The sequence below is a fragment of the Westerdykella ornata genome, assembly GCF_010094085.1.
Source record: "Westerdykella ornata strain CBS 379.55 unplaced genomic scaffold EI97scaffold_9, whole genome shotgun sequence".
Classification (NCBI taxonomy): Eukaryota; Fungi; Ascomycota; class Dothideomycetes; order Pleosporales; family Sporormiaceae; genus Westerdykella; species Westerdykella ornata.
This window is the reverse complement of record NW_022986859.1, coordinates 321,693-343,635: the sequence shown is the minus strand read 5'-3', so window position 1 is coordinate 343,635 and position 21,943 is coordinate 321,693. Positions and strand designations below refer to the sequence as shown.

Below are 21,943 nucleotides of genomic sequence, written 5' to 3'. Positions count from 1 at the left end.
TGCCTACCTACACCTCTCCCCCTGGAAGAGCATTGACGACAGCATCGTCCAACGAGCGATTGGTCAGTGCAGCCCCAACTGCATAACGACATGTTGCTTGGATGTATCTGAAGTGTTGGACGACGATATATTCCTGCCAATATCTATACAATTGGTAACTTCGGTGGCGATGCACGAAAAACTCAACGGGATGGCGATGGCTGCCAACTGGGCTGTACCAGTTGACACCGGAGGGTGAAGAAACCACAAGTGGCATACATTCCACGTCCTTGTCATACTAGCGGAGGGCAACTCCGAAACATAATCATAAGTCCACTCAGACAGAGGCTCACGGATGGCAACTTGGCCGTAGGGGTTTCGCAGTTAAATTGAGTCCATGTTCCTCAAGGGCTCCAAGGCGGTGCTCTTGATTGCTATCACGTAAATTGGACATCTGTCGACGACGCACTGTTACTGAGACCACACTTGCATGAAACGTAGACCTGGGAATGAATATTCAGAATTAAAAAAGTCTTTCAAGCTTGGTTCCGACCCTGGATACATGTCTCGGATATTCTGGGATGCAAATATTGCATCGAGACAGGTCACACCTTTGGGGTCTATGTTCGACGTATATGCAACTTCTATATATACGGCATTTTTCAGCTGATTTAGCGCATGCACAGATATAATGCAGAAGAAAATGCTCTGGAGTGTTATTGCACGACATAAGTAAGGCGCAACTAAAGAGATTAGGGAGCAACGGGAAAACTCATGTACGTAAATGCCTAAGCATGTTTCAATGAAGCGTTGACATGTAGTTGGTGATCTAGGTATTACAACTCCGATGGTAAGGCCCAACACGAGTGACATCAGTACTGAGATATGGTGAGTCTCTGCCATATAGTGTATGGCTGGCTTCAAAGTTGCGCTTTGCTCATCTGTTTCATCGCTAAGTACTGTGGCGGGGAGTTCTTGTTCGCGCACTGACCGAGGACTCTCATGGACGAGGTCCAAATAAGCTCAACGCATCGTGACACAGCGTGCGTAAGGGATGCGCCCCTTGCATGCGTTGTCTCACTACCAACAATGATTCCCCGCCTTTCGGTGGGACGGACGGGATTCGATAGGTGAATAGGAGGCTCCTTGAGAATTCATATGAACCTGCATAGAGACATCTGGGTTTGAATGGATGACGCGTTGGGGCCGTAAAGAGTGTAACTGGAACTGTTGCCGTTCGAACAGGCTGGTGGCAGAGTATGATGTAGATCTCGTGGATGGTCGTGCTACTGAAAGGTCGAAGATCAAAAGATTTTAGTTCGCCTGTCAGTAACGACGATGTGTTCCAGCGATTGTTCGAAGTACTCATACTTCCCTTATAACACTCGCAGCCAAAGCGAAGTGGCTGACGGTTAACGCCAAACCAGCCGGATGCGCCTTGATATTCGCTATCTCTATGTCCAAGGAAAGGAGAACGTGTGCACTGCAGTATTAAAGCACGCAATCCGGAGCCACGCTCCGTTGAGGAGGTATCGCGACGTGTTGCTGTGACGGGGACTGCCGAATGCAGGTTCCCCATGCATGTCCCATTCGGCCTCTGAAGAAACTGGAAGGAGGTTATGCGCAAGAGTTATCGTGAGGAATTGAGAGAAGTAGACCATTCATGCTTGGAAGCGAGACCATGTGACGGTTTTCTGACCCTGTTACCTAGGCAATGTTGGATTGAAGTGGGCGTAGCGCTCTCCCCTCTGATCATGCACGTCGCCGGGACCTGCATGATATCCCATCTACTCTAGCATTTTTAGGGAAGGAGGCCATGTTTACACCGCCTATCTTTTAACATTTTAGGGTGATTTGCGCCATACAGAAGCGCGTAGCGGCCATCACATCAGATAGACCCGGGCTCCGCCATTGATCTTATGCAAGACGAACATCTTGATGGGCACTGAATGCGGGTGATTGCTAGCACTCCCGCTCTAGCGCCGGAGTCTTTAGATGTTACAGCAAGTCCGTTGCTCCGGCGGTGTTAATTGGTTCAAACACCGTCGGCCTGTGCTAGGCATCCCTCGAGCTCGAATGCAGTGAGTATGCTTAGAGGGAGTTGTCGCCTTCCAGTTTGGGACGCTAGCGTATGCATCAGTTTGTATTGGAGAGGGGGAGGGTAGGTAACCGGATGCAAAAGGTTGGGGATTCCAGAAACGAGCCATCAGTGATGTAGGCTGGAACCTACAGTGATCTGCACAACGCAATGGTGTTTAAACATCGACAGATTCGAAATCTCTTGTTTCTGCTTGGGAGAAGCAAAATACCGAAACCTCTGTAGTTGACCTGTAATCTTTTCATTGTTCAGTAAGTAGGTAATTGGTCCATACTCTTCCTTGGTGAGATATGTGCGACCATGGAAGACGCCGCATGCATACCCTAAGGTAGTGTTCCGCTCCCTTCTGTAGTAGGAAGATCCTCCTGATTAAAAGTGACAGGGTCTTTTAAGTACTCCTTGGCCATTCGATAGGGGATCGTGTGGCGTTCCTCTGGTCGAACCTCCTTTGACTTGCCTTACAAGGTTCGACGAATGCGGGCGCGACTGCAACCCAGAGAAGTAGTTCATTTTCAAACCTCGGTAGAAACAGATGGTTCGAAGATTCGAAAAATATCAGCATCAGTTTTGTGAGGCTTAACTGGAGACTTCTGCGTGGGCCCTGCCGAACAGGACGGTTAGGGTATGGATGAACATTGATCCGAAGCCCTCCCCTGCCAGCCTCTGGATGACCCACCTACCTTGGTAAATTCTCCGCACCTCTCGCCATTATCCATCATCTTGATCCCCTGTGCCCGCTCGTCGCCTCCATCCTGAAGTTGCCTGATCGCGAATTCTGCGGTAAAACAACGCCATGTCAGTCAAAGTCATCTTGGAGTGGGAGCCCATGCAACCTCAGCAACTTGCAAGCAGCCAGACGGGACGACGGCATGAAGCCACGACGTCTCTCCCTCCTGCCATCTCGTTTCCGTCCCGAAACCGTAGACGGAGCCCGCCGGCGCGCTGCTGTCCGGCTAGTTGAGATCGTGGTATCAGGATGATCCCCCGTTGCTCCCTTGTTGGAAGGCTAGAAAATCAAAGCACCTCTTCTTTCGCCGCCGGGCCTCTGGTTGGACGGTAACTTGATTGAGCGATGCGTTGTCCGTGGGATTCAGATAGATCGACGTCCGTTCGGTCAGGCTCCGCAGTGTGCTGTTCGGCGGCTACTCGCAGCTTTCCCAGGTTCCCAGTCCCGGCTTCCTTCCCCTCTCCTGGCCTGTGGTTTGGTTATCGCGTTATCAAGAGGATGGTTGCTTCGACATGTGCTGAGCATATTGAATGCACGCTCGATATTGCCGAAAGAAGGAGGTGGTTGCACGGGTTCATGGGGAAAGCCTCTTAGCAACGCTCGCAGGCTTGTCACAGTAGTGGGTGGTCAGCCGGTCGCATCGAGTCGTTGGCAACGAGTTCATGTGGCTCTACCTACCTTGCCGAGTCCTGTGCAAGGCGGAGGATCTGCGTCAGGATGCATGTCCTCAAAAGGAAGGCTGCAAAGCGGTTTCACTCTGATCTCCGGCCTGTGAAGCGCGATGGCCGCCCCGATTGGCTGCCGCCTTCGTCCCTTTCCTACGCTCTTCAGCTTACTACTCTGTACAGCCTCGCACCCATCGCTTGGCCCCCTAGATGCGAGGACCAGGTGGATGGTGAAGCCCAGTGGTGAAGACGTTCTAATCGAGTAACCGGTTTGCTCATCTATTAATCTAATAAATCCGACGTATCACCGCGCTCCATATGGAGGACCGGATCCGGACACTATTCGTGGAGCGAGATGCCATGAGATATGTTTCCTTTTTCTCCCTTCCAGATTTCGTGGTGTTGTGCATCCCGTGGGAGCACTTGTTCTCAGCCCTCCAGGTTCCTACGAAAGGGATTAAATGCAGCCACAGAGATCTCCATCCGTTGAATACGAGCCTATCGGCGATCCAGGACTGACGGTTCATTGGTCTGTGGAGGTGGCGGTGACGGCTCGTCCCGGTACCTTGCCACTTGGGAGCAAGACATTCAGGGGTTGTTTGTCTGCTGCTCTGCGTCGATGCAGCGCCACTATCATCCCAAGGTTGCTTTTGTGACCCGACTAGGCCCAAAGACTACTACTCTGTTAGGCCAACACCCCGCTACACAAATCTCCAAAACAGCGAATCAACAGACGAAACTGTCCGGTTCGCTAGTACTTAGGACACTCCGAACAGGACGATTCGAAACATGTTGCATGCTCGGGGTTCGCGGCATGTCCATGATCCGTGGGGCGAATTGCATTCTCCATCATTCTGTGGCTCCCCCATACAAGCTTTAATGTTAATCAGCCACCAATGCTGCCTCATTATTATTTGTTTGCGCAGGGCGCTCGCCTTATCACGCAAAGCCCCTTGGGGGTGACGATCATCTGGCAGGGACGGGGATCCAACCTTGAAACGCAGACGCCATCCAATCCACATCCCTAAACTGGCAAAGCTCTTTAATATGGCGCTGCATGGGTGCCGAGGCTCCCTCGCCTGTTGTTTACTTGCCGTGAGTGGTGTTTCCATGATACCCTTCCTGTCATCTCGCTGTCGAGCCTAACGGAGTGCCGTCGAGGGCAATACCACCGGCATACCCATCCATCACCTCCTAGTTAGGGTGGGGACAAACATCGCCGCCCACGTCGTTTGTACCTAGCGGCCAAGGTGGGCACTGGACCGGATCGCAGTTCGGCGTTACTAAGCTTAATTGGAAGGTGAAGCACCCCTACTCATCTTCCATTGTAGTCGACCCTCTCACCAAATCCCTATATAAAAGCTCTCGCTCACGACCCCATTGTACTCCAGGCTCAACCACTCAGTCTCCAGACCACCAGCAGCAACAACCCTTGGTCCATCACTCCCGGTCTCCTTTTCTCCCCACCGTCGCCATGCGTTTCGAACTCGCTCTTGCGGCTCTTTTGTCGGTTGCACTCGCTGCTCCCGTTGCAAACGAGGCTCCCGTCCTGAGGCCCCGTGAAGGCCACGCTGTTCCCGGCAAGTACATTGTCAAGTTCAAGCACGACGCTCTCGACGATGTCTTCCAGAAAGCCCTCCAGTTCCTGAACAAGGGCCCTGAACACGTCTACGGCTTCGGCAAGTACAAGGGATTCGCCGCTGAGTTGGCTGATGACCTTGTTGACATCCTCCGCAAGCTCCCCGGTGTAAGTTCGCCAGCCGGTGGGGCGGGGAAACAGTTGCTAACTGCCGTAGGTCGAATACATTGAGCAGGACGCCATTGTCCAGGCCAATTTCGGTATCCAGCAGCGTGCCTATCAATCTCAGAGCGGAGCCCCCTGGGGTATTGCGCGTATTTCCCATGTCAACCGCGGCAGCACCGACTACCAGTACGATGACAGTGCCGGCGCTGGAACATGCGCCTATGTCATTGACACTGGTATCTACACCGCTCACTCCGAGTTTGAGGGCCGTAAGTTCTTTCATGGCTTGTGACATCTCCATACGGAGCTGACTTGCAAAAGGTGCTACCCACCTTGCCAACTATGCCGGTGACGGCTCCACTGCTGACGGTAACGGCCACGGAACTCACGTTTCGGGTACCATTGGTGGCAAGACCTACGGTGTTGCGAAGAAGACCAAGCTCTATGCTGTCAAGGTCCTGAACGCGCAGGGCTCCGGAAGCAACTCTGGTGTCATTGCTGGCATCAACTTCGCTGCCAACGACCAGAAGACCCGCAGCTGCCCCAACGGCGCTGTCGCCAACATGTCTCTTGGTGGCTCCAAGTCCACCGCCGTCAACTCCGCCGCCGCCAACGCCGTGAGCGCCGGTCTCTTCCTTGCCGTCGCCGCCGGAAACGAGGCCCAGAACGCTGCCAACTCGTCACCTGCCTCCGAGCCTAGCGTCTTCACCGTCGCCGCGAGTGACTCCAGTGACAGGATTGCTTCCTTCTCCAACTACGGCTCCGTCGTCGATGCTTTCGCTCCTGGCGTCAGCATTCTCTCAGCTTGGATCGGCGGAACTACCCGCACCAACACCATCTCAGGTACCTCCATGGCGTCTCCCCACGTTGCCGGTCTTGCTGCCTACCTCCTCGGCCTCGAGGGCAAGAAGAGCCCCGCTGCCCTCTCCAGCCGCATCATCGAACTCGCCTCCACCAACAAGATCAGCGGCGCCCCTAGCGGCACCCCCAACCGCCTTGTCTTCAACGGCAACCCTTCTGGCTAAATGCCTTCTGAAACTGTTCGTTATTTGTTAGCTGAGTGGGACTGAGCTGAGTCCTTTTCGCCAAGAGGAGATTCCCAGCCGAGTGGGACGGGTTGTTGCAGGTTGCTGGTGCATGAGTGGTATTGCTGACCTCATAGCCACTTGGCTACTTCCTCGATATTTCTCCGTGATATCTACTGCTGTTTGGGGCCGGGGGGGGGGGGGGGGAAGGGGGGTTTAAAGCAGATCCATTTTTTTCACGGTTTAGCGATAGTCAGCATGAACTACGAATGATGCATCTTTCGGTTATTTCACGACTTGTGCGTTCGTTCGAGAGTGATGTGCTGAATGAATGATGCCCCCAGGGTGGATCATCTGGAATGGTCTACAGATTGCCTGGATGAGTATATGAGACTGGAGTATATGCTACTGGACGAATGATCACCCCGTGCAACAGATCGCTTGCATATGTGATATGGAGGATGAATGATCAGCCTCTGCCTGTTTGGCGGAAGTTTTACATTTAAAGCGACGTTTCTGCGGCAATATCGTCGTTCATGCGAGGATTCGAGAGCAACCCCCGAGTTCGAAGCGAGCGACGTCCGCTCCGAGAAGTGGACTGGAAAACAACGTCTGATAAATGCAACTGCAAACAGTCCAACCTGCGTCCTTTTGAGCCTCACACAACGACGACTCTAGCTCCAGGTATGTATGTAATGTCAAAATAAGCTCCAACGGCTCCGCGCCTCAAAAAGCCTTAAACCCTAGTTGCCGATCCATGGAGCATTCCAAGGTTAATAAACTTCCGATCGCCCCTCCATCATCGTATTTGGATCTCACCTGAATCTTGGGTTGAGAAAAATCCCCCGCGAGTGCTTCCCAAGGGTTCTGGGGCGGCGAATTGCATGGATCAGCCGCTTGTGGGCGCTGTTGCGGGTTGATGAGCACGGGTGCTTGTGCGAGCGTGCTGTTTTGGGTTGGGTGGAGGGTTTCCCCGCTGAATAATCGAGGGTTGGATACCTATGAGTGAAAGGTATGGGAATGGTTGGGTAGAGGGTGGGTGGGTACACAATATACTAGTAGATGATGTGCAGAGTTGAGTGCGATCTACCGAGAGCATTGGACCCTTGGGGGAGGGAGAGGCCCGCTCGGAAGTTCATGCAGGGACGCTTAAACTGGGTCGTTTGCAGGAAGCGTAGATTCGAGATAGATGGGTGATATCGACGTTTCCGGTGGAAAAGTTGCATGAAAACATTGTCCAGCTCAAAGACCGAATGTGAATAACGAACTCGCCTTTTCTTCCACCAGCATCGAAAGCTCACTTGGGCAATTCCTCTACCCCGCCAGAAGCCGAACGCTCTGCACCCTCCCAACAGCCGCTCGGTACACCATAGCTGATTGATTACCCTCAATCTATACTCTGGCTCTAGCGTGCAGCGGACAAGGAGGCTCAACATTAATTTATATTGAACATCCTGCTCCGGATCACTGGCGAGGTTGTGGAGCGCTCAGGGGGCAGATGCGATTGGGAGCAGGATGTTGTGGAGATTAAGCTAAGAGTTTGGGGCTGCTGTGCGAATTGTGGTGATGGTTGATGTCGACATCATTCGATTCAAATTCGGATACATGTTTCAGTTTCATTCTTTGAGGGCTGGAGAGATTCAAGAGATGATTGCGCGATGAGGTTCAATGGGGGGATTGGAGGCATATGCGTCGGAATTGTCTGCGGGACCGAATGAACTAAACCCTAGGGTACGAGAGACTTGCCAGATGGGCCATAAAGATGCGGTACAAGACTGCTGGTCAAGCACAGCTTTGTGCCAAAGTGGTTTAAGACAGGAAAAAGCAATATCTGGAAAGCGAAAGCCTCAGGGAGGCGACGCGCATTTCCAACCTCATCCACCCTGGGGAACGTCTGCAAAGGAGGAGCACACGGCTCAAGCTGGAATGCTGCGGTGAAGCACGCATGCTGTAGTTCATTGGTTTGTGTCAGATGTGGCTCTTTGTCTAAAGGTCGCGGTTTGTCCTCGTCAGCAACGCCAGATCATACTTGAAGAGCTACAGCAGGTGGTGGTTAGAAACCGTGCTCAAGACGCCCTTTCGCAACCAACCCTTGAAAGAAAGCATACACCGGAAGGGGCGCGAACAGGCCAGCAACCACCCTCTAGCTTGCAAACCTCGCAGAACAATACGATAGCTGCTAGAGCCAGCTGGGGGCTGTAAAGAGCTGACCTCGCGCTCCGCATCACCTGGACACCACCACTCGCCGCCGACCACCGAGAGGATATCCTTATTCTCCAATTCTGCACCAATTGCAGCGCGATTCTGACCTCCCGCGGCCTTCGACCTCAACTCTGAGGCGCGGACACCCTCGGGTAGGCAGGGCTAGATTTCGCCGCGATCGTTCGACTGCGTTCTGCGTTGAATCAATGACCACAAAATGGTCGGCCACCATGCAGCCATCCCGACTGTCTGCTTATCATTTCGACTTCTTCCAATACGCCACCATTATGATGCCAGCATGATAGGATCCGCGTACGCTCACATGGGCGTACGCGTGCAAGCGACATTGCATAAGAACGAGACGAGCGGCCAGCTGAAGGGGATAGCATTGCAACAACCGGATACACACATATGGAAGGCAGCACTCGTATAAGTAGTGCGGATCACTCGATCGCCGCAGCTCATGGACTCACCTCACGATCGCGATCCGTTCTGCGGACGAACTCGACTCTCTCTCGGCCTTCCCCGCTTGCCATGGACGCCCCTTTTCCAGCCGTGGACATCCAGACGGGGTACCAATCCACATAGCCAACGGAAGGGTTTCCTCTAGAGAAGTTTCCAGAGAACGTCGAGGGAAGGCGCCATTCACCGAGGCGGGACAACAACCCACCTGCCAGCTTTGGAAGTGAGGAGAAGACACAAAACCGTTTTATCCGGACCTCAACGCTACAGCAACAATCGTCGCCAGACGTTCGGGCGTCAAGGCTCCCTCCACTTGCATAGGCACCGAGTTCTACTGCCTGTTCGTCGCGGTTTTGCTCTCCCAGCACCTTTGACCAGGCTAATCATCTTCCGAATGGCACAGAAGCTCTTGCTTCCAAATCGTTGGAACCAAAAAATCGGAAACGAGACTTTACGGGCTCAGTATCGTGCGGCACGGACTGAGTATTGTGTACCCTATTACGGCCGGAAGGCAGAGAAGAGAGGATCATACCGCCAAACAAGAATCAAACACTCCGAGATGTCGAAGTCGCGTACCCTACTCTGGCAGCCTACATTCCCATGATGGATCCGCCATTGCTATGTTCCCGCATCAGCAACCTATGTGAGCCATGCACCGGGTACCTATGTAAACTGGGACAATCGACCGACACAAAATGTTCGACCCGGGCCTGAAGACATGTCCTTAGCAGGCTGCATTATAGTGATGCAGTCCGCTGCGCCTCTCTTCTCTCCAGTATCGTTGATCCCCACAAACCATTCCGGCCTCTTCCCATATGTTCTCTACGCCCCGAAGTCGTGGACTAGTCTGACAAATATTCAACCTAATCGTTGCATCCTCCGGAAACTTTCAACTTCCGACGAGCCTGCCCATGGTGCCAAGTTCTACTCTTCTCATCCCTGCGCAGAAATCAAATCCCGTCACATCCTGCAAGGGCTTCTTCCAGTACGCCTTATGGATACGTGCTGCTGTCACTTGGCTTGCATGCCTTCTATGTAACACCATCCTCCTCTGTATTCCCAATGTGGTAGGTACTCATCCACCGGCCATCTCATTCAGCTCTGTTCTGATTCTATAGGATGACGAATTAATTGACAGTCACACAGCCCGGAGACCTCCGCGAATCGAGTCTCACTGAGCTTACATATTCGGACATCGCGTGCTATCCTGGTCCTTTCCCAGCATTATGGACAGGGCTAATATATCCGGGCACGGACCCCGTCCTGATGTCCGCTCTCACAAGACCCTCCCCCACTCCAACACCACTACCTACGTGCGGTTATCCTGCTGCTTCTGTTCTTCTTGGACCTCCTTCGTCATAAGGGTGGGATATCACGCAGTATGCAGTCCTGACCCTGCCAACGGCCGGCCCATCCTTGACTCGCTTCTGCCCTGTCTGGCTGCCTAGACTTACAAAACGACACAACATCCTGGTTGACCCAAGTTCGCGGAAATGATAGGGATATCGTCACGGCGATGGTGAACCGTTGGTAATGTTTTCTGCTGGCTTTCAGAGCGCTGCTTATCGCGATGGACAGTAAACAAGAGCTCTGAGCGGCCGAAGCCAATCGCACCGTGATAGGTGCCACGCCATCTGGAAGGTCATGCTCACCTGTCTTGCTGACCATAGATTCGACTCTCCAGGGAGAAAACGCTGGATTTCACCACCTGGCATGCATCGTGTGCCTCCCTTGCCTGACGACAAGTTTTGGGAACCTGATATCGTTCGGACATTATTCCAACTTCATACTCGCATCCGCACCTGTACCTGTCCTGTCCGCACTGCCAAGATATCTAAGAGGCAGTGCTCGATCCAGTGTCTGGCCCCCTTGATGCGAGCCGATTGATGACGCTAGTGAAGATCAGAGGCTTGATTGCACGCATCTTTACCGGACCGTTGTCAGGTTTCGTGTGGATCTCCAGAAACTTGGTCAATGAGACCAGCCTGTGATATCGGCGACGGACGCCTTCAGAAGATCGCAAGACTAGGCCATTATGGCTTTCTGTAAAAAGGTGTCGCACACTTGTGCGGCAAGCTTTCGAACTGTACCTCATCCTCTGTGGTTGACGCTAGGGAATGAAGTCATAGTCCCTCATGAACGGCAGTTCGCCAGTGCATTCCGGATGGCCAGATGGCCCCGTCGAAGAGAAGGTGTGGTCTCGTTCGTCTTCGGGGCCGGTGCCGGCCAAGGGTCCCACGCATGCCGCAGCTATACCACCTGTGCCGATCCCAGCATCTATCCTGGACTTACAATCCTACTCAACAACACCTCGAACATGGTCTCACCGCATCATGATATTGGTTGCCTGATTAGGATGGAAGTGGTCTGCATGCGAACTGGAATTTGTGCTCCCGTCGACTACTCTGGAAGGTGAAGAGAGAGTATGGGTTGAGCTGTGTTTCCTTCCGCTGGGGAGAGCACTTGAAGGACGCGTATAAAAGGACGGGAAGGACGAGTATATAAGGACCGAGGTTTTCCACATTCACGCCGTTGGATCTCAAGCTTTCGACAGAGTCCAGCCCCAGAGTCCACGTTCCTGCTCTCTACAACTTCAACTATCGTTACTCCAATCCGCGCTCTCTTACTGTCACTGCACCATGCATATTGCTTCCTTCCTCCTGGTCTTGTTGCCATCAGCCCTCGCGGCTCCTCTCATCGTCCCCCGCAATGCTGCTCTCGTTCCAGGCAAATACATTGTCAAGATGAAGCCCGAGGCTTCGAAGAAAGACCTCGAGCAGGCTAAGTCTCTCCTGGCTACGACTCCAGACTTCGATTACGATTTCGGAGACTTCAGCGGCTTTGCTGGGAGTGTCTCTGCGGCTACGGTTTCTAAGTTGCAGAAGCTGGATGCGGTATGTATACACACTTTCACATCAATCGGATACAAGATTATTGAAATTGTGCTGACGCCGGGATAGGTAGCTTGGATCTCCCAAGATGCTGTGATGCACACTCAGGACTGGCTCTTTGATGATGGCGCTCCCTGGGGTCTAGGCCGGATCTCGCATGAGGAAAAGGGGAACACTACTTATATCTATGACAGCTCTGCCGGAGAAGGCACGTGCAGTTATGTGATTGATACGGGTATCTTCGTTGGCCATCCGGAGTTTGAAGGCAGTACGTCAAAGGCTTCTCCTTTAACGTAGTGGATATTGTAAGCTTACAACCATTGTAGGAGCAGAGTGGCTCGCGAACTTCGCCAACGACGACCAGGATTCGGATGGAAATGGCCATGGCACGCACGTTGCAGGTACGATTGGATCGAAGACCTATGGCGTGGCGAAAAAGACAAAGTTGTATGCCGTGAAGGTGCTGGATCGTAGTGGTTCGGTGGGTGGGCCCATTTTTTAGGGTGTCACTGGCAAGCACTGATCTGAAATGCTAGGGCACTGTCGCGGGTGTCATTGCGGGCATCAACTTTGTCGCTCAGGATGCTCCGAAGCGCAATTGCCCTAAAGGCGCTGTCGCGAACATGAGTTTGGGTGGTGCAAAGTCCACTGCCGTTAACGAAGCTGTAAGTCTTCTTCGCTCATCTCCCCCGTCCATCAACCTTCACCATCTTTCATACTTCAGAATCCCTCTCTGACCCGCTATCAGGTCGCCGCTGCCGTCGCCGCTGGCGTCTTCTTCGGCGTCGCCGCCGGCAACAATAACCGCGACGCCGCCAACTACTCCCCGTCCAGCGAAGTCACCGCCTGCACGGTAGGCGCTTCCGACATCAACGACGCCAAGGCCTCCTTCTCCAACTACGGCGAGCTCGTCGACGTGATCGCTCCTGGCGTCCAAATCCTCAGCACCTGGAACGATGGGAAGACTAATACTATCAGCGGAACCAGCATGGCAACGCCGCATGTCGTGGGTCTGGCGGCGTATTTGCTGTCGTTCAAGAACCTGGGTACTGCGCAACTTTGTGAGGCCATTGCGGAGTTGAGTTTGAAGGAAAAGATTTCGGGTTTGCCTAATGGGACGTCGAATCGCCTGGCGTATAATGCGGCCCTTGTGGAGTAGGCAAGCAACCCCGTGGAGGTGCGTATTGGTAGGCGAAGGATCTTGTGAGTAAGGGTTTGAGGGATCTGATGGATCCGTGGGAAGGGACATGATGCGGGCTGGATGTAATGGGTGGATTTCTGGGGCACGTTCGTTACTACGCCAGAGGTATGGGAGATTGGTCGATATTTCAGGCGTGTTTGGCGTCGCAGGTCCTGGGCGAGTATCTGGAGGTGGGTGTTGGGAGTAAAGAGTTCTCCAATGGGACAATTTCCGGTCTCTACAGATTTGCTCGTAACGGAGGTTCATATACCAGGGCGTCGATGATAAGGCGTTGATGATTAAGGATTTATGTCTTGTTCGATATGATAAACTCAACTCCGATGTGACTCCACACCAGGTACTTCTCGGGCGAGTGCTGGTTGTGAAGCAGACTTCGCGGGTAAGTTCTCATGAGGAGCATAGACACGTCCAGATATAATGATGTAGCACACTTTTCGTCGAGCGATCCATGACCAATGAGGATATATTCGTTCAACGTAACTCATCATGTCCTCGTACGCCTTCTATCTAATTTCGACCAATTCTTCTATGCGAAGACGAGTCCAGACTCATGTGGATGGAGACTAGTGGGGTATTATGTACTCGCTACAAATCGATATGCAAGGAGCCGTAGGCCAGGGCTAATCTCAGATGCTCTCGCTACGGAAGCCACAGGCCATGGTGCGTAAACTCGACTAGACACCAAGGTGGAATGTCTAGTCAATAATATCTCTCGTGAAGCCCTACTCCGGCGGTTGGAACGGCTTGACCAGCATTTCGCTGAACCTGTGCACCAAATGTCAGCATCCCATCTCGCCAACCATTATCGACAAAGGGAAAACATACTTTTCCAACTTCTCCTTGCCTCTCACCTCCTCCACCAACAAGGGCATCTTGACCACATTGAACTCATCGTACAGCTCCTCGATCTGATCCAAGTACTTCTTCTGCATCTTCCTCCGCGCATTACACTGTTCGCATGGATTATCCTTCTTGGGGAACAGTAACTGGTTCACCACGATGGCGTGCGTGTCGATCTCGTAGGAATTCAACTCCTGAATCATCCTCTCCGTCTCGTACAAGCTCAAAAACTCTGGTATACACACGCACACAAACGTCGTGAGATCGGCGTCCTTGAACTGCCCATTCACCTCGCTGATGGTCGCGCGCAGGCTCTCCATCTTCTCCACCAACTCGTCTACATTCTGGCCATTGGGAAGACGTCCGCCGCCCCCAAGGAACGAGTTCAGCATGGGTCCGAATTGCCGCGAGAGTTGCGATATCTTGGCCAAGGCTTTCTCCATGACGGTGGGGAATTGTAGGAAGCGGAGGGTGTGGCCGGTGGGCGCGGTGTCGAAGATGATGACTTCGTAGGAGAGGGATTTGACTTGTTTGAGGACTTCGGCGAAGGACATGGCTTCGTCGACGCCGGGTATCTACCCATTAAACAGTTAGAAGAGCGGGCTTGCTTTCTCCGTGGAATGCGCATTTATGCCTAGGGAATGTGTCGGCGGTCACTCACGCTAAACGCCAAATCCTGCATCATACTCCCCATTCCCCCCAACCCCGCCATGGCATCCTCGCCGCCCTCACCTCCCCCAGCGAGCAGATCCTGAATACTCCCATTCGGATCAATCTCCATGGCGCTCAGGTTATCGAAGCCATTTACCAATCTCGCGTCCTTGCCGAACTTCTGGTTGAAGGCGTCGCTGAGATTGTGCGCCGGGTCGGTCGAGATCAGGAGGACGGATTTCCGGTGTTTGGCGAGCTGGATGGCGAGGGAGCAGGAGGTTGTCGTCTTGCCGACGCCGCCTTTGCCGCCGACGAAGATCCAGCGGAGGGTTTTTTGGTCGAGGATCGATTGGAGGGTGGGTTCCATGATGTCGTCGTCTACGGTTACGGTGGCGGTCGCCATTTTGGAAGTGCGCTCGGAATTGGTAGGGTAGAAGGAGCAGAGCGGGAGGGTGTAGTACTGTGGAGTGTGCCCAGTACCTCGAGGAAACTGTGGGAGCTTGTTTTGAGAGGCGCAATTCGCGAGATGAGGTAAGGAAGCTTCGGGAACGTTCGTGAGTCGGGAAGGTGAGGGCTGGTAGCGCCACAGTAAGTTGCCGGGGTCCTAGAATTGAGCGCCACAGATGCGTCACGTGATTGACGCAGCGCTGGGTAAGTAGACAGCTCAGAACACCCCAAAGGCCTTGGGGGTCGTGCTATCTAGCACCTGAAAACTGTTGAAGCTAGTCTGATTACGAGGCCGCAGATTTTGTGTCGGCTGGGTCGGTTTCGCCCGACGCCTGCGACTCTCCCTCCACCCCATGACCCCATCTACAATACCTCGCCCGTAGAAAGCCAAAAAGATGGCAAAGCCGACCGTACCCACAGTGAGGGATCCAGATATAATCCAGAACAACCGCTGTGTAGATTCCATATTCCTGATATCCGAGAAGTTCATTCCGAAGAAACTGGACACGAAGGAGAGGGGCAGGAATACGATGGTGACGATCGTAAAGACGAGAATGGCCTTTCCATGATCCTCGAGGCGCATATTGACAAGCTGGATGGTACGGTTGATTAAAGAGTTGCTGTTCTCTCGGAGATCGCAAAGATCCGCGTATTCTCGACGTAGGTTCTCCAACAGTTGGGCAGTTGGATCCGAAAGATGAGAAAACGACAATTGTCGGTATGTTGCTGTGTCAGGGTTAGACAAGGACCCTGTATTCCCATGGTTTAGGTGAGTGTTCGATCGCGACCAGGGAAGATTGGCCTTTTCTAGGGCCTTTCGGACGGCCTTCACCAGCTCCATTTGCTGGTCCGTCAGTTGTATGATGATGTTCAACTCTTCCTGTACTTGGAGAAGATCCATTACAAGTTTTGTGCTTGGGCTTCGATGTAGGCGGTACTGCAGATGCCCTAGGTAACTTGCGTATCTGTCTGACAGACAAAGCGTAATGTCGCTCCAGAAACTCCGGTGCAGCATGCCAAGTGCTCCACTCATCGCAGTGAGGACGTGGGTATAGGAAGTGTAGTCCGGCTCAGTCAGAGAATTCAGAAAGGTATTGCGCATCCCGCGGAAAGAAACCGATCTGATTCGAGCAGAGAGTTGTAAGGGCGGCCAAGTCGACTTCCACGACTGATTACTGCTGAAGGTCACCACATGGCGCCTATCAATCACTAGTAGCCACAGCTCGTCCACGTTCAGCGCCGAAGGGTAATGTCCATACCAGCGCCGCACTTTCAGATCGAGTTCGCGGTCTGTAAGCCATGGTTTATGCTTGGTGAAAACCTGTTGCGGCTCCCGATCCGCGGTATCCTCAAGGCGATAGAAATGCTGCAATATCGACCTCAATAGATGCGAAGAGCCTCGGCTAGATTGATACCCTTCTCTTGGGTCCACTTGAAATCGTAGTGGTGGCGACGGTCCTTCTACAGACCAGTCTAAGAACGGCACACTGATCAGCATTGGGCCTTCACCGTCATGTCCCCCGTCCTGGATGTCGCTTTCTAGAAGATCTTGGACGAAGGGCGCAAAATATCGTCCATGTTTGGAAAACCGCTCATTCTGATAGACGCAATGGTCAAGCTGCTGCAACGCCATCGCCACCTGCCCAGGATTCTTGCTCCAGTCCGAAAGACCGAGTAGACAACCGGCTAGATAATCCGAGAATTTGCTAGAAATGTGTATCCAACGACATTTCCTCATCTCCTGTGGATCAGATGTGGTTTGCTGGACTTCATCGCTGCGCAAGACGTTCAGCCACCCGTACTCAGCCGCCAGCGTCCGGAGATGATGTTGGTCATTTCGATCCTTTGCGATCTCCTCACAAGGAAAATCTTTAGCTAGTTTGTCTCTGTTCGCTAGAGCCGGAGCAAGCGTGGACGGTAGAATTTCTGTCATCTCCAGCATGGGTCCATACTCTACACGCCGCGCCTCCAACCGGATGTCATGGATCTGAAGCAGTGCTGGGGAGAGGCGTCTATGCCGCCAATACGGGTCGGATTGCCAGTCGATAGCACCCTGAATCGGGGACGCTTTCCCGTGGTCCATGTCATGAAGACAGGACGATGCCTCAGTGAGGAACAAGTGCGCTTGTTGTCAAGGCTCAAAAAGGGGGCTCGCTGGATTCCAACATTGAACAGGCGCGAAGAAAGCAGAAGGTCACGAAGGAGGCGAGGGGAACCAAAAGCGCTACATCTATAGCATAAAAAGAGACAGGAAACATATAGGGCACGATCGCGCGAATACTGTGTAAGAGGAGCATACTACACAACTCTCCGAGTCTTCCCCTTAGGGGTGTGAAGCACAGCCACCAAAAGATGGTCTAACCGCACTTGGAAAGTTTTAGCCACACTCGCTTGACCAATAAGGTGCGCCGCTGTGTCGTTCCTTCCCATTGGCTGCCCAGTCCATTTCGTCATGGCTTAATTATTTGTAGTTATACATGCATAGGACAACTTCTGTTTCTTGCACTTCCACCAGTTGGGATAGAAGAGTAATCGTATTCATTTCATCCCACACATATCAATTGAGCTCCCAGCGACTACATATCACCAACGCCGACGTCTAATTTCGGCCGTCACTCTCCCAAGTAACCAACATAATGTTTCAGTAAGCCCTCTCACATGCTTCCCATCTTCTTTTCGACCGCATGTAACAGAATACAACAGACATCCAACCCACCCGGCGACCGTGCACTTCCCCGTCACCTTCTCAGTGCTTACGGGCGCCCTTGACCTCCTCACCTTCCTCTCTCGACAACCAGCCACCGCCAAGTACACCTACCAGCTGTTCTCGTTGCTCGCCCTCGATGACCTGGCTCCGCAACTCCTTCCACAGCTCTCATACCACACCACGCGAGCCCTCCTCCTCGTCTCCGTCCCTGCCGTAATCACCGGTGCCATCGAGGTCATGCCGCTGATCAAGCGTGAGGGGATCTCGAGTAAGAAGGCGCGAACGGCCATTCTGCATGCGCTGCTGAACGATGTCACTGTCGTGGGCGCGTTGTGGAATTGGTGGACGAGGAGGGATGTGGAGGGATATACCCCCAGCGATACGAATGTTTTCCTCAGCGGAGTTGTGGCACTTCCGGTGACTGTCTATGCAGCGTATCTAGGGGGTCATCTGGTGTATCAGTATGGCATGGGCGTGGGGAGGGGAAATGCGCCGGTTAAGCCGAAGAAGAATGAGTGAGGCGTGGGTGGAGAAGCCGTCCATGCAAGGGTACTTGTAACCCCATTCTTTGCACCTCTAGACGTGCACTCGAAGGTAAAAGACTGCGAGACTCCACAATCATATTGACAAGAAGTGACCGGTATTATACAGACCCAGAGAGCTCAGGGCTTGGAGCACCGAAAATATCGAGCGCCGGCCCCACGTCTATTATTTCCCCTCCTCCTCATCATCTCCGTAATCAGGATCCTCGAAATAATTGCAAAGCGGCATACGGTAGTCTAATCTCGGTCAGTCTTGCTGTGATTATGCAAAGCGTCGGACTTACAGTCGCCCTCCGGAGACTCCCAGAAGTCCGAATTCTCCACATAACAGAAGTCAGTTGTCTCGCTCCAATAGGTCGCGTTAGCTCCGTCGCTCGGCCTCGGGGGTACCAGACACTGCAAGAACACCTCTGCGTTGAAGGGATACCGCCTTTCCGCTTTGCATGTCTTCTTCGCACAGCTACGACAGTATGCATACTCCTCGCCAACGGTGACGTTGATCAAATAGCTTGGTGCAAGCTCGACCGGCTCAGGTACCGGAGCCGCCTCCCGCTTGTTCACATCGGATGTGCCGTTCTCATTGTTGTGTTTCTCAATTTCCAGCAAGGGAATAGGACCGCAGTTGTCTAAGTATGTTATGTCTGGTTTTGAGTAGAGATGTTTCCGAGAAACGTAGCAATTGTTCGTCGTTTTCAGCCAGTAGCTAACAGCTTTCAGCAGAGTCAATAAGAGCGGGACATCTCAACTTACGGATCGTCGATGACAACCTGACCCTCCGTAGTCCAACATGTAAGAGTCACATCGGTGTCTTGTCGTAGGTATGCGACAATATCACAGCTGATACCAGGACATATCCTGCACTCTGCTTTGTATCGGATTGTCGCATCTTCCTCTGTTATGTGCCATTCTTCCGAGGCTTTGCCACAGTACTTCAGATCGGTCGTGTCTACTTGCAGTATCAGATTATTGTCCGACAAAGTACGGTGCACGCCTACAGTCGCCGTCGTACTCCAGTACATCATACTGGGTTACATAACAGCCTGCCTCGCTCTTCAACCATAGACTACGTCGCCACGGGTCAGCACTTCCTCTCGACATACTGATTTCGAGGAACATCGTACTTCCCATCAATGATCCTCGTGCCTCTCGTCCAGCACGTAGCGTTAAAACTATCATCCGTGGAATACGCCAGTACATTCGGGCATAGCGACCTCGGGCACGTTTTACATTCGGTGTTGTACTCGGCGGCCGTGATGATATACGGCTTCACTTCCGCAAGTCCAGGCGACGTCAAGAGCCAGATATGGAGGGGTAGGAGCCCAAACCAGCACCCAGGGGACCGCATGCTTCCTGGCCAAGCCTAAGTGACACGGTGCGGATCGCTACGCTGTACAGGCGAAGAGTGCCGCGGAAGGAGTGGTCGACAAGATGCAGAGAGGGGAGAAACAAGAGATTCGAAATCAAAAAAGCAAGCTCGAGGGACTGTAACGTGCCGGCCCCACACTTTGCATCGTATGCAGTACGGAATCTGGTGCGGGAAGCGGAAAGTCGGTCGGGTCAAGGGGAGTAAAGTCCGGATACAACTTTTGCCCAAAGAGTCAGCTTCCTCGAAAGGCGCGATATTGACCTTTAAAGAAACCGTCGCCGAGTGCTATTTTTACATTGCATTCGTCTCTCTGCTGTATTTGCACCTACAGGACCCCGACAGTAACAGCCGACTCCATCGCACTCTTCTCGCATCAGTAAAGAACTAGCAAAACGGACACAAAACTCACTTATCTTTGTCCATATCAAGCAATCTATCCGCTAGAGTCCAGCCGCGTCCTAAGCATCACGGCTTCCAATGAGTGGAACGTCACTTGTGCGCCAATCACATTGGCCGCTCTATATGAGATGCTTTAAGTATATGCGGGAAATGCAGATTCGAACCGTATAATCTCTCTCTCCACTCAGTGATCGTGCCTTGATCGCTCCGATTCGGGGAGTTCGGCTGGGGTCAAAAATGTTTAGGCTGAAAGCGGAGGGGATAATCACTGCATTGCTGTGGGCCGAAAATGGCCGCTGAGAAAACAGTGCTTTGTTGAACCACAAGTCCCTTCAGGTCTCTGTGCAGTGACGGGAGAGGCGCTGCCCGGGTCGATCTTTGGGGGATACCTAGGGAGAGGAGTCAGGAAAAGAGTCACCGCGGTGAATGTGAACATCACGTGATCGTCTCAGCGTCTACCATTAATTCATCTCCAGAACTCGACGGTTGTGTATCCACCTTGAAGTCCCAACTATATATGCTAGTTCCCCATATCCCTCTTTTCCCTAAATCTTACTTCTTCTAAGCCTCAAATCCCCTGGCCACCTTCGGCGGCGCCGCATACCCCTTCCACGTAGTAAAATTCGCACTCCTGGCCTTTGTCAAGTCAAACGCCACCTGCCCCTGATCCGAATGTTTTGCAACAGTACTACCAGCATTGTTCTTCTGAGCCGGAGCCTGCGCGTTGAAGGCCCAGCCAAAATTGGCAGTGGTGTCGGCGGCGCCAAAGGTTGTCTTGTCGGCGAGAATGCACTTGCTGCAGAGGAAAGTGTAGGTCCAGTGGGTGGCGTTTGTGTAGGTGCCGTTGGCGATCGCGGTTTGGTTGAAGGCGCCGGTGGCAACGGGTGGGGAGCCGAAGTTCCTGTGAGAGAAGGGTTAGCTTCCGATTTTGAAGGGAGAGTTCACTGGGGATGAGGGGTGGAAGGGAGATGGGAATCGCGGAAACTTACGCCGTCTTCCTGAAGCTGCTGACCACGTTCTGGCCATTCGGCCACGCCACGATCAGCAACTTGTTCAGCATGCCGCCCCCGAGACTGACGCCGCTCCATCCGGTTCCCTTGCCGCCGATCGTGGCGATGAAGTCTGTGTTGCCAGTCGTGTTTTGCGGGAGGGCGATGCCGAAGAAGTATCCATTGGACGGGTGAATGTAGGTATTGAAGGTAACGCCGGATTTGGCGTCGGTGTAGGGAGCCGGTGCCTGAGCGGCGGAGAGGCCGACGAGGGAGAGCGGGAGAAGAGTGGTAAGCTTCATTCTGGAGGAGGTGGTTGGTAGGGTGAGGCGGACAGATGGGAGAGAAGAGATCAGTCAAACAAGAACAGAGCCGTCAGGTTGCTCTTGCCCATCGTCGGCTTTATATTTCCCAACTTTCAACACTCCAGATACTCAACCCGGGAAGTAGCATCCAAACTGCCGGCACTCATTCGTCCAGTCGCCCGTCTCGTCCTCTAATATTAACAAACGCCCACCATCCAAATGTTTTCTATATGAGAAAACGTGCTCGAAGGAGGGGAACGCATAATACGTATCGTCAAACTTGGGTACAAATCGTCAAACTGCCGTTCGCCGATATTGGAAGTAAATGGAAGATAGTCAAATGCATGCGCTGGGATTGGATGAACATGGGGAGCCGAGACTCTTGACGCCGAAAGATCTAGACAAGCGTGTTAGGCGAGGGAGATTGATTTCTTGGGGTATGTGGGGATGGCGGTTATAGCATAGGGTGTTGGAATTTGGAGAAGGTGTCGACCAGAGATGAGGTTCGTCGAAGGAAGATTGGCAAGTCGGATGATTCCTGCAAGTTTTTGGGAAGACCTCAGATGCGTGGTTTGAGATGCATCTGTCGACGTCGTGGATCTTTGTGTAAGCTCCCAATGTCACCATATCCGGCGGTTTGGTGGAATCTTGAAGTCTTGACGGGCATTCTTAGATATATTCTCAGATATATTCAAACATGCCA

At 52.8% G+C, this 21,943-nt stretch overlaps 9 protein-coding genes across 9 annotated transcripts; 3 read left to right on the top strand and 6 right to left on the bottom strand.

Annotated features, from left to right (window-relative positions):
* Positions 1-580: 580 nt before the first annotated feature.
* Positions 581-1,726, bottom strand: EI97DRAFT_432990 (uncharacterized protein). Its single transcript, XM_033798287.1, has one exon. It carries the CDS (start codon positions 1,556-1,558, stop codon positions 980-982), a length of 579 nt encoding a protein of 192 aa, XP_033654290.1. The 5' UTR covers positions 1,559-1,726; the 3' UTR covers positions 581-979.
* Positions 1,727-4,455: 2,729 nt separating this feature from the next.
* On the top strand, positions 4,456-6,404 carry EI97DRAFT_466883 (subtilisin-like serine protease-like protein PR1A). The gene is made up of 5 exons (XM_033801560.1): positions 4,456-4,564; positions 4,631-4,769; positions 4,832-5,216; positions 5,266-5,482; positions 5,535-6,404. Exons 3-5 carry the CDS (start codon positions 4,944-4,946, stop codon positions 6,236-6,238), a joined length of 1,194 nt encoding a protein of 397 aa, XP_033654289.1. The 5' UTR covers positions 4,456-4,564; positions 4,631-4,769; positions 4,832-4,943; the 3' UTR covers positions 6,239-6,404.
* A 3,735-nt stretch (positions 6,405-10,139) lies between these two features.
* Positions 10,140-10,806, bottom strand: EI97DRAFT_320489 (uncharacterized protein). The gene is made up of 2 exons (XM_033794687.1): positions 10,555-10,806; positions 10,140-10,460 (listed from the first exon to the last, which is right to left on the bottom strand). The coding sequence occupies exons 1-2, from the start codon at positions 10,674-10,676 to the stop codon at positions 10,259-10,261; spliced, it is 324 nt and encodes a 107-aa protein (XP_033654288.1). The 5' UTR covers positions 10,677-10,806; the 3' UTR covers positions 10,140-10,258.
* A 735-nt stretch (positions 10,807-11,541) lies between these two features.
* On the top strand, positions 11,542-12,952 carry EI97DRAFT_376348 (subtilisin-like protease; the record flags this gene model as incomplete). Its single annotated transcript, XM_033795550.1, has 5 exons — positions 11,542-11,800; positions 11,867-12,061; positions 12,120-12,274; positions 12,330-12,458; positions 12,542-12,952. 5 exons carry the CDS (start codon positions 11,542-11,544, stop codon positions 12,950-12,952), a joined length of 1,149 nt encoding a protein of 382 aa, XP_033654287.1.
* A 737-nt stretch (positions 12,953-13,689) lies between these two features.
* Positions 13,690-15,018, bottom strand: EI97DRAFT_320356 (ATPase get3). Its single transcript, XM_033794686.1, has 3 exons — positions 14,496-15,018; positions 13,820-14,409; positions 13,690-13,759 (listed from the first exon to the last, which is right to left on the bottom strand). Exons 1-3 carry the CDS (start codon positions 14,886-14,888, stop codon positions 13,717-13,719), a joined length of 1,026 nt encoding a protein of 341 aa, XP_033654286.1. The 5' UTR covers positions 14,889-15,018; the 3' UTR covers positions 13,690-13,716.
* A 710-nt stretch (positions 15,019-15,728) lies between these two features.
* EI97DRAFT_376423 (uncharacterized protein) lies at positions 15,729-17,015 on the bottom strand (the record flags this gene model as incomplete). Its single annotated transcript, XM_033795554.1, has 1 exon — positions 15,729-17,015. A coding segment is annotated over one exon (1,287 nt), but the record flags the coding sequence as incomplete, so codon positions are not given.
* A 407-nt stretch (positions 17,016-17,422) lies between these two features.
* EI97DRAFT_320039 (uncharacterized protein) lies at positions 17,423-18,224 on the top strand. Its single transcript, XM_033794682.1, has 2 exons — positions 17,423-17,576; positions 17,636-18,224. The coding sequence occupies exons 1-2, from the start codon at positions 17,569-17,571 to the stop codon at positions 18,156-18,158; spliced, it is 531 nt and encodes a 176-aa protein (XP_033654284.1). The 5' UTR covers positions 17,423-17,568; the 3' UTR covers positions 18,159-18,224.
* Positions 18,225-18,275: 51 nt separating this feature from the next.
* Positions 18,276-20,016, bottom strand: EI97DRAFT_320102 (uncharacterized protein). The gene is made up of 4 exons (XM_033794684.1): positions 19,303-20,016; positions 19,177-19,244; positions 18,932-19,127; positions 18,276-18,884 (listed from the first exon to the last, which is right to left on the bottom strand). Exons 1-4 carry the CDS (start codon positions 19,524-19,526, stop codon positions 18,419-18,421), a joined length of 954 nt encoding a protein of 317 aa, XP_033654283.1. The 5' UTR covers positions 19,527-20,016; the 3' UTR covers positions 18,276-18,418.
* On the bottom strand, positions 20,017-21,406 carry EI97DRAFT_320101 (CBD9-like protein). Its single transcript, XM_033794683.1, has 2 exons — positions 20,936-21,406; positions 20,017-20,847 (listed from the first exon to the last, which is right to left on the bottom strand). Exons 1-2 carry the CDS (start codon positions 21,235-21,237, stop codon positions 20,508-20,510), a joined length of 642 nt encoding a protein of 213 aa, XP_033654282.1. The 5' UTR covers positions 21,238-21,406; the 3' UTR covers positions 20,017-20,507.
* Between the last annotated feature and the right edge of the window lie 537 nt (positions 21,407-21,943).

What these genes read in the sequence shown, in the direction of transcription:
- EI97DRAFT_432990 (XM_033798287.1), bottom strand. Translation starts at nt 1,558, where the DNA reads ATGGGGAACCTGCATTCGGCAGTCCCCGTCACAGCAACACGTCGCGAT.
- EI97DRAFT_466883 (XM_033801560.1), top strand. Translation starts at nt 4,944, where the DNA reads ATGCGTTTCGAACTCGCTCTTGCGGCTCTTTTGTCGGTTGCACTCGCT. An exon ending in TCCTCCGCAAGCTCCCCGGT is followed by an intron (nt 5,217 to 5,265) that starts GTAAGTTCGCCA and finishes TAACTGCCGTAG; the next exon opens with GTCGAATACATTGAGCAGGA. An exon ending in TCACTCCGAGTTTGAGGGCC is followed by an intron (nt 5,483 to 5,534) that starts GTAAGTTCTTTC and finishes GACTTGCAAAAG; the next exon opens with GTGCTACCCACCTTGCCAAC.
- EI97DRAFT_320489 (XM_033794687.1), bottom strand. Translation starts at nt 10,676, where the DNA reads ATGTCCGAACGATATCAGGTTCCCAAAACTTGTCGTCAGGCAAGGGAG. An exon ending in ATCTATGGTCAGCAAGACAG is followed by an intron (nt 10,461 to 10,554) that starts GTGAGCATGACC and finishes CGCGATAAGCAG; the next exon opens with CGCTCTGAAAGCCAGCAGAA.
- EI97DRAFT_320356 (XM_033794686.1), bottom strand. Translation starts at nt 14,888, where the DNA reads ATGGCGACCGCCACCGTAACCGTAGACGACGACATCATGGAACCCACC. An exon ending in TGCAGGATTTGGCGTTTAGC is followed by an intron (nt 14,410 to 14,495) that starts GTGAGTGACCGC and finishes TTTAATGGGTAG; the next exon opens with ATACCCGGCGTCGACGAAGC. An exon ending in GGCAAGGAGAAGTTGGAAAA is followed by an intron (nt 13,760 to 13,819) that starts GTATGTTTTCCC and finishes TTTGGTGCACAG; the next exon opens with GTTCAGCGAAATGCTGGTCA.
- EI97DRAFT_320102 (XM_033794684.1), bottom strand. Translation starts at nt 19,526, where the DNA reads ATGCGGTCCCCTGGGTGCTGGTTTGGGCTCCTACCCCTCCATATCTGG. An exon ending in ACGAGGATCATTGATGGGAA is followed by an intron (nt 19,245 to 19,302) that starts GTACGATGTTCC and finishes GTGGCGACGTAG; the next exon opens with TCTATGGTTGAAGAGCGAGG. An exon ending in ACTGGAGTACGACGGCGACT is followed by an intron (nt 19,128 to 19,176) that starts GTAGGCGTGCAC and finishes TACTGCAAGTAG; the next exon opens with ACACGACCGATCTGAAGTAC.
- EI97DRAFT_320101 (XM_033794683.1), bottom strand. Translation starts at nt 21,237, where the DNA reads ATGAAGCTTACCACTCTTCTCCCGCTCTCCCTCGTCGGCCTCTCCGCC. An exon ending in AGCAGCTTCAGGAAGACGGC is followed by an intron (nt 20,848 to 20,935) that starts GTAAGTTTCCGC and finishes CTTCTCTCACAG; the next exon opens with GAACTTCGGCTCCCCACCCG.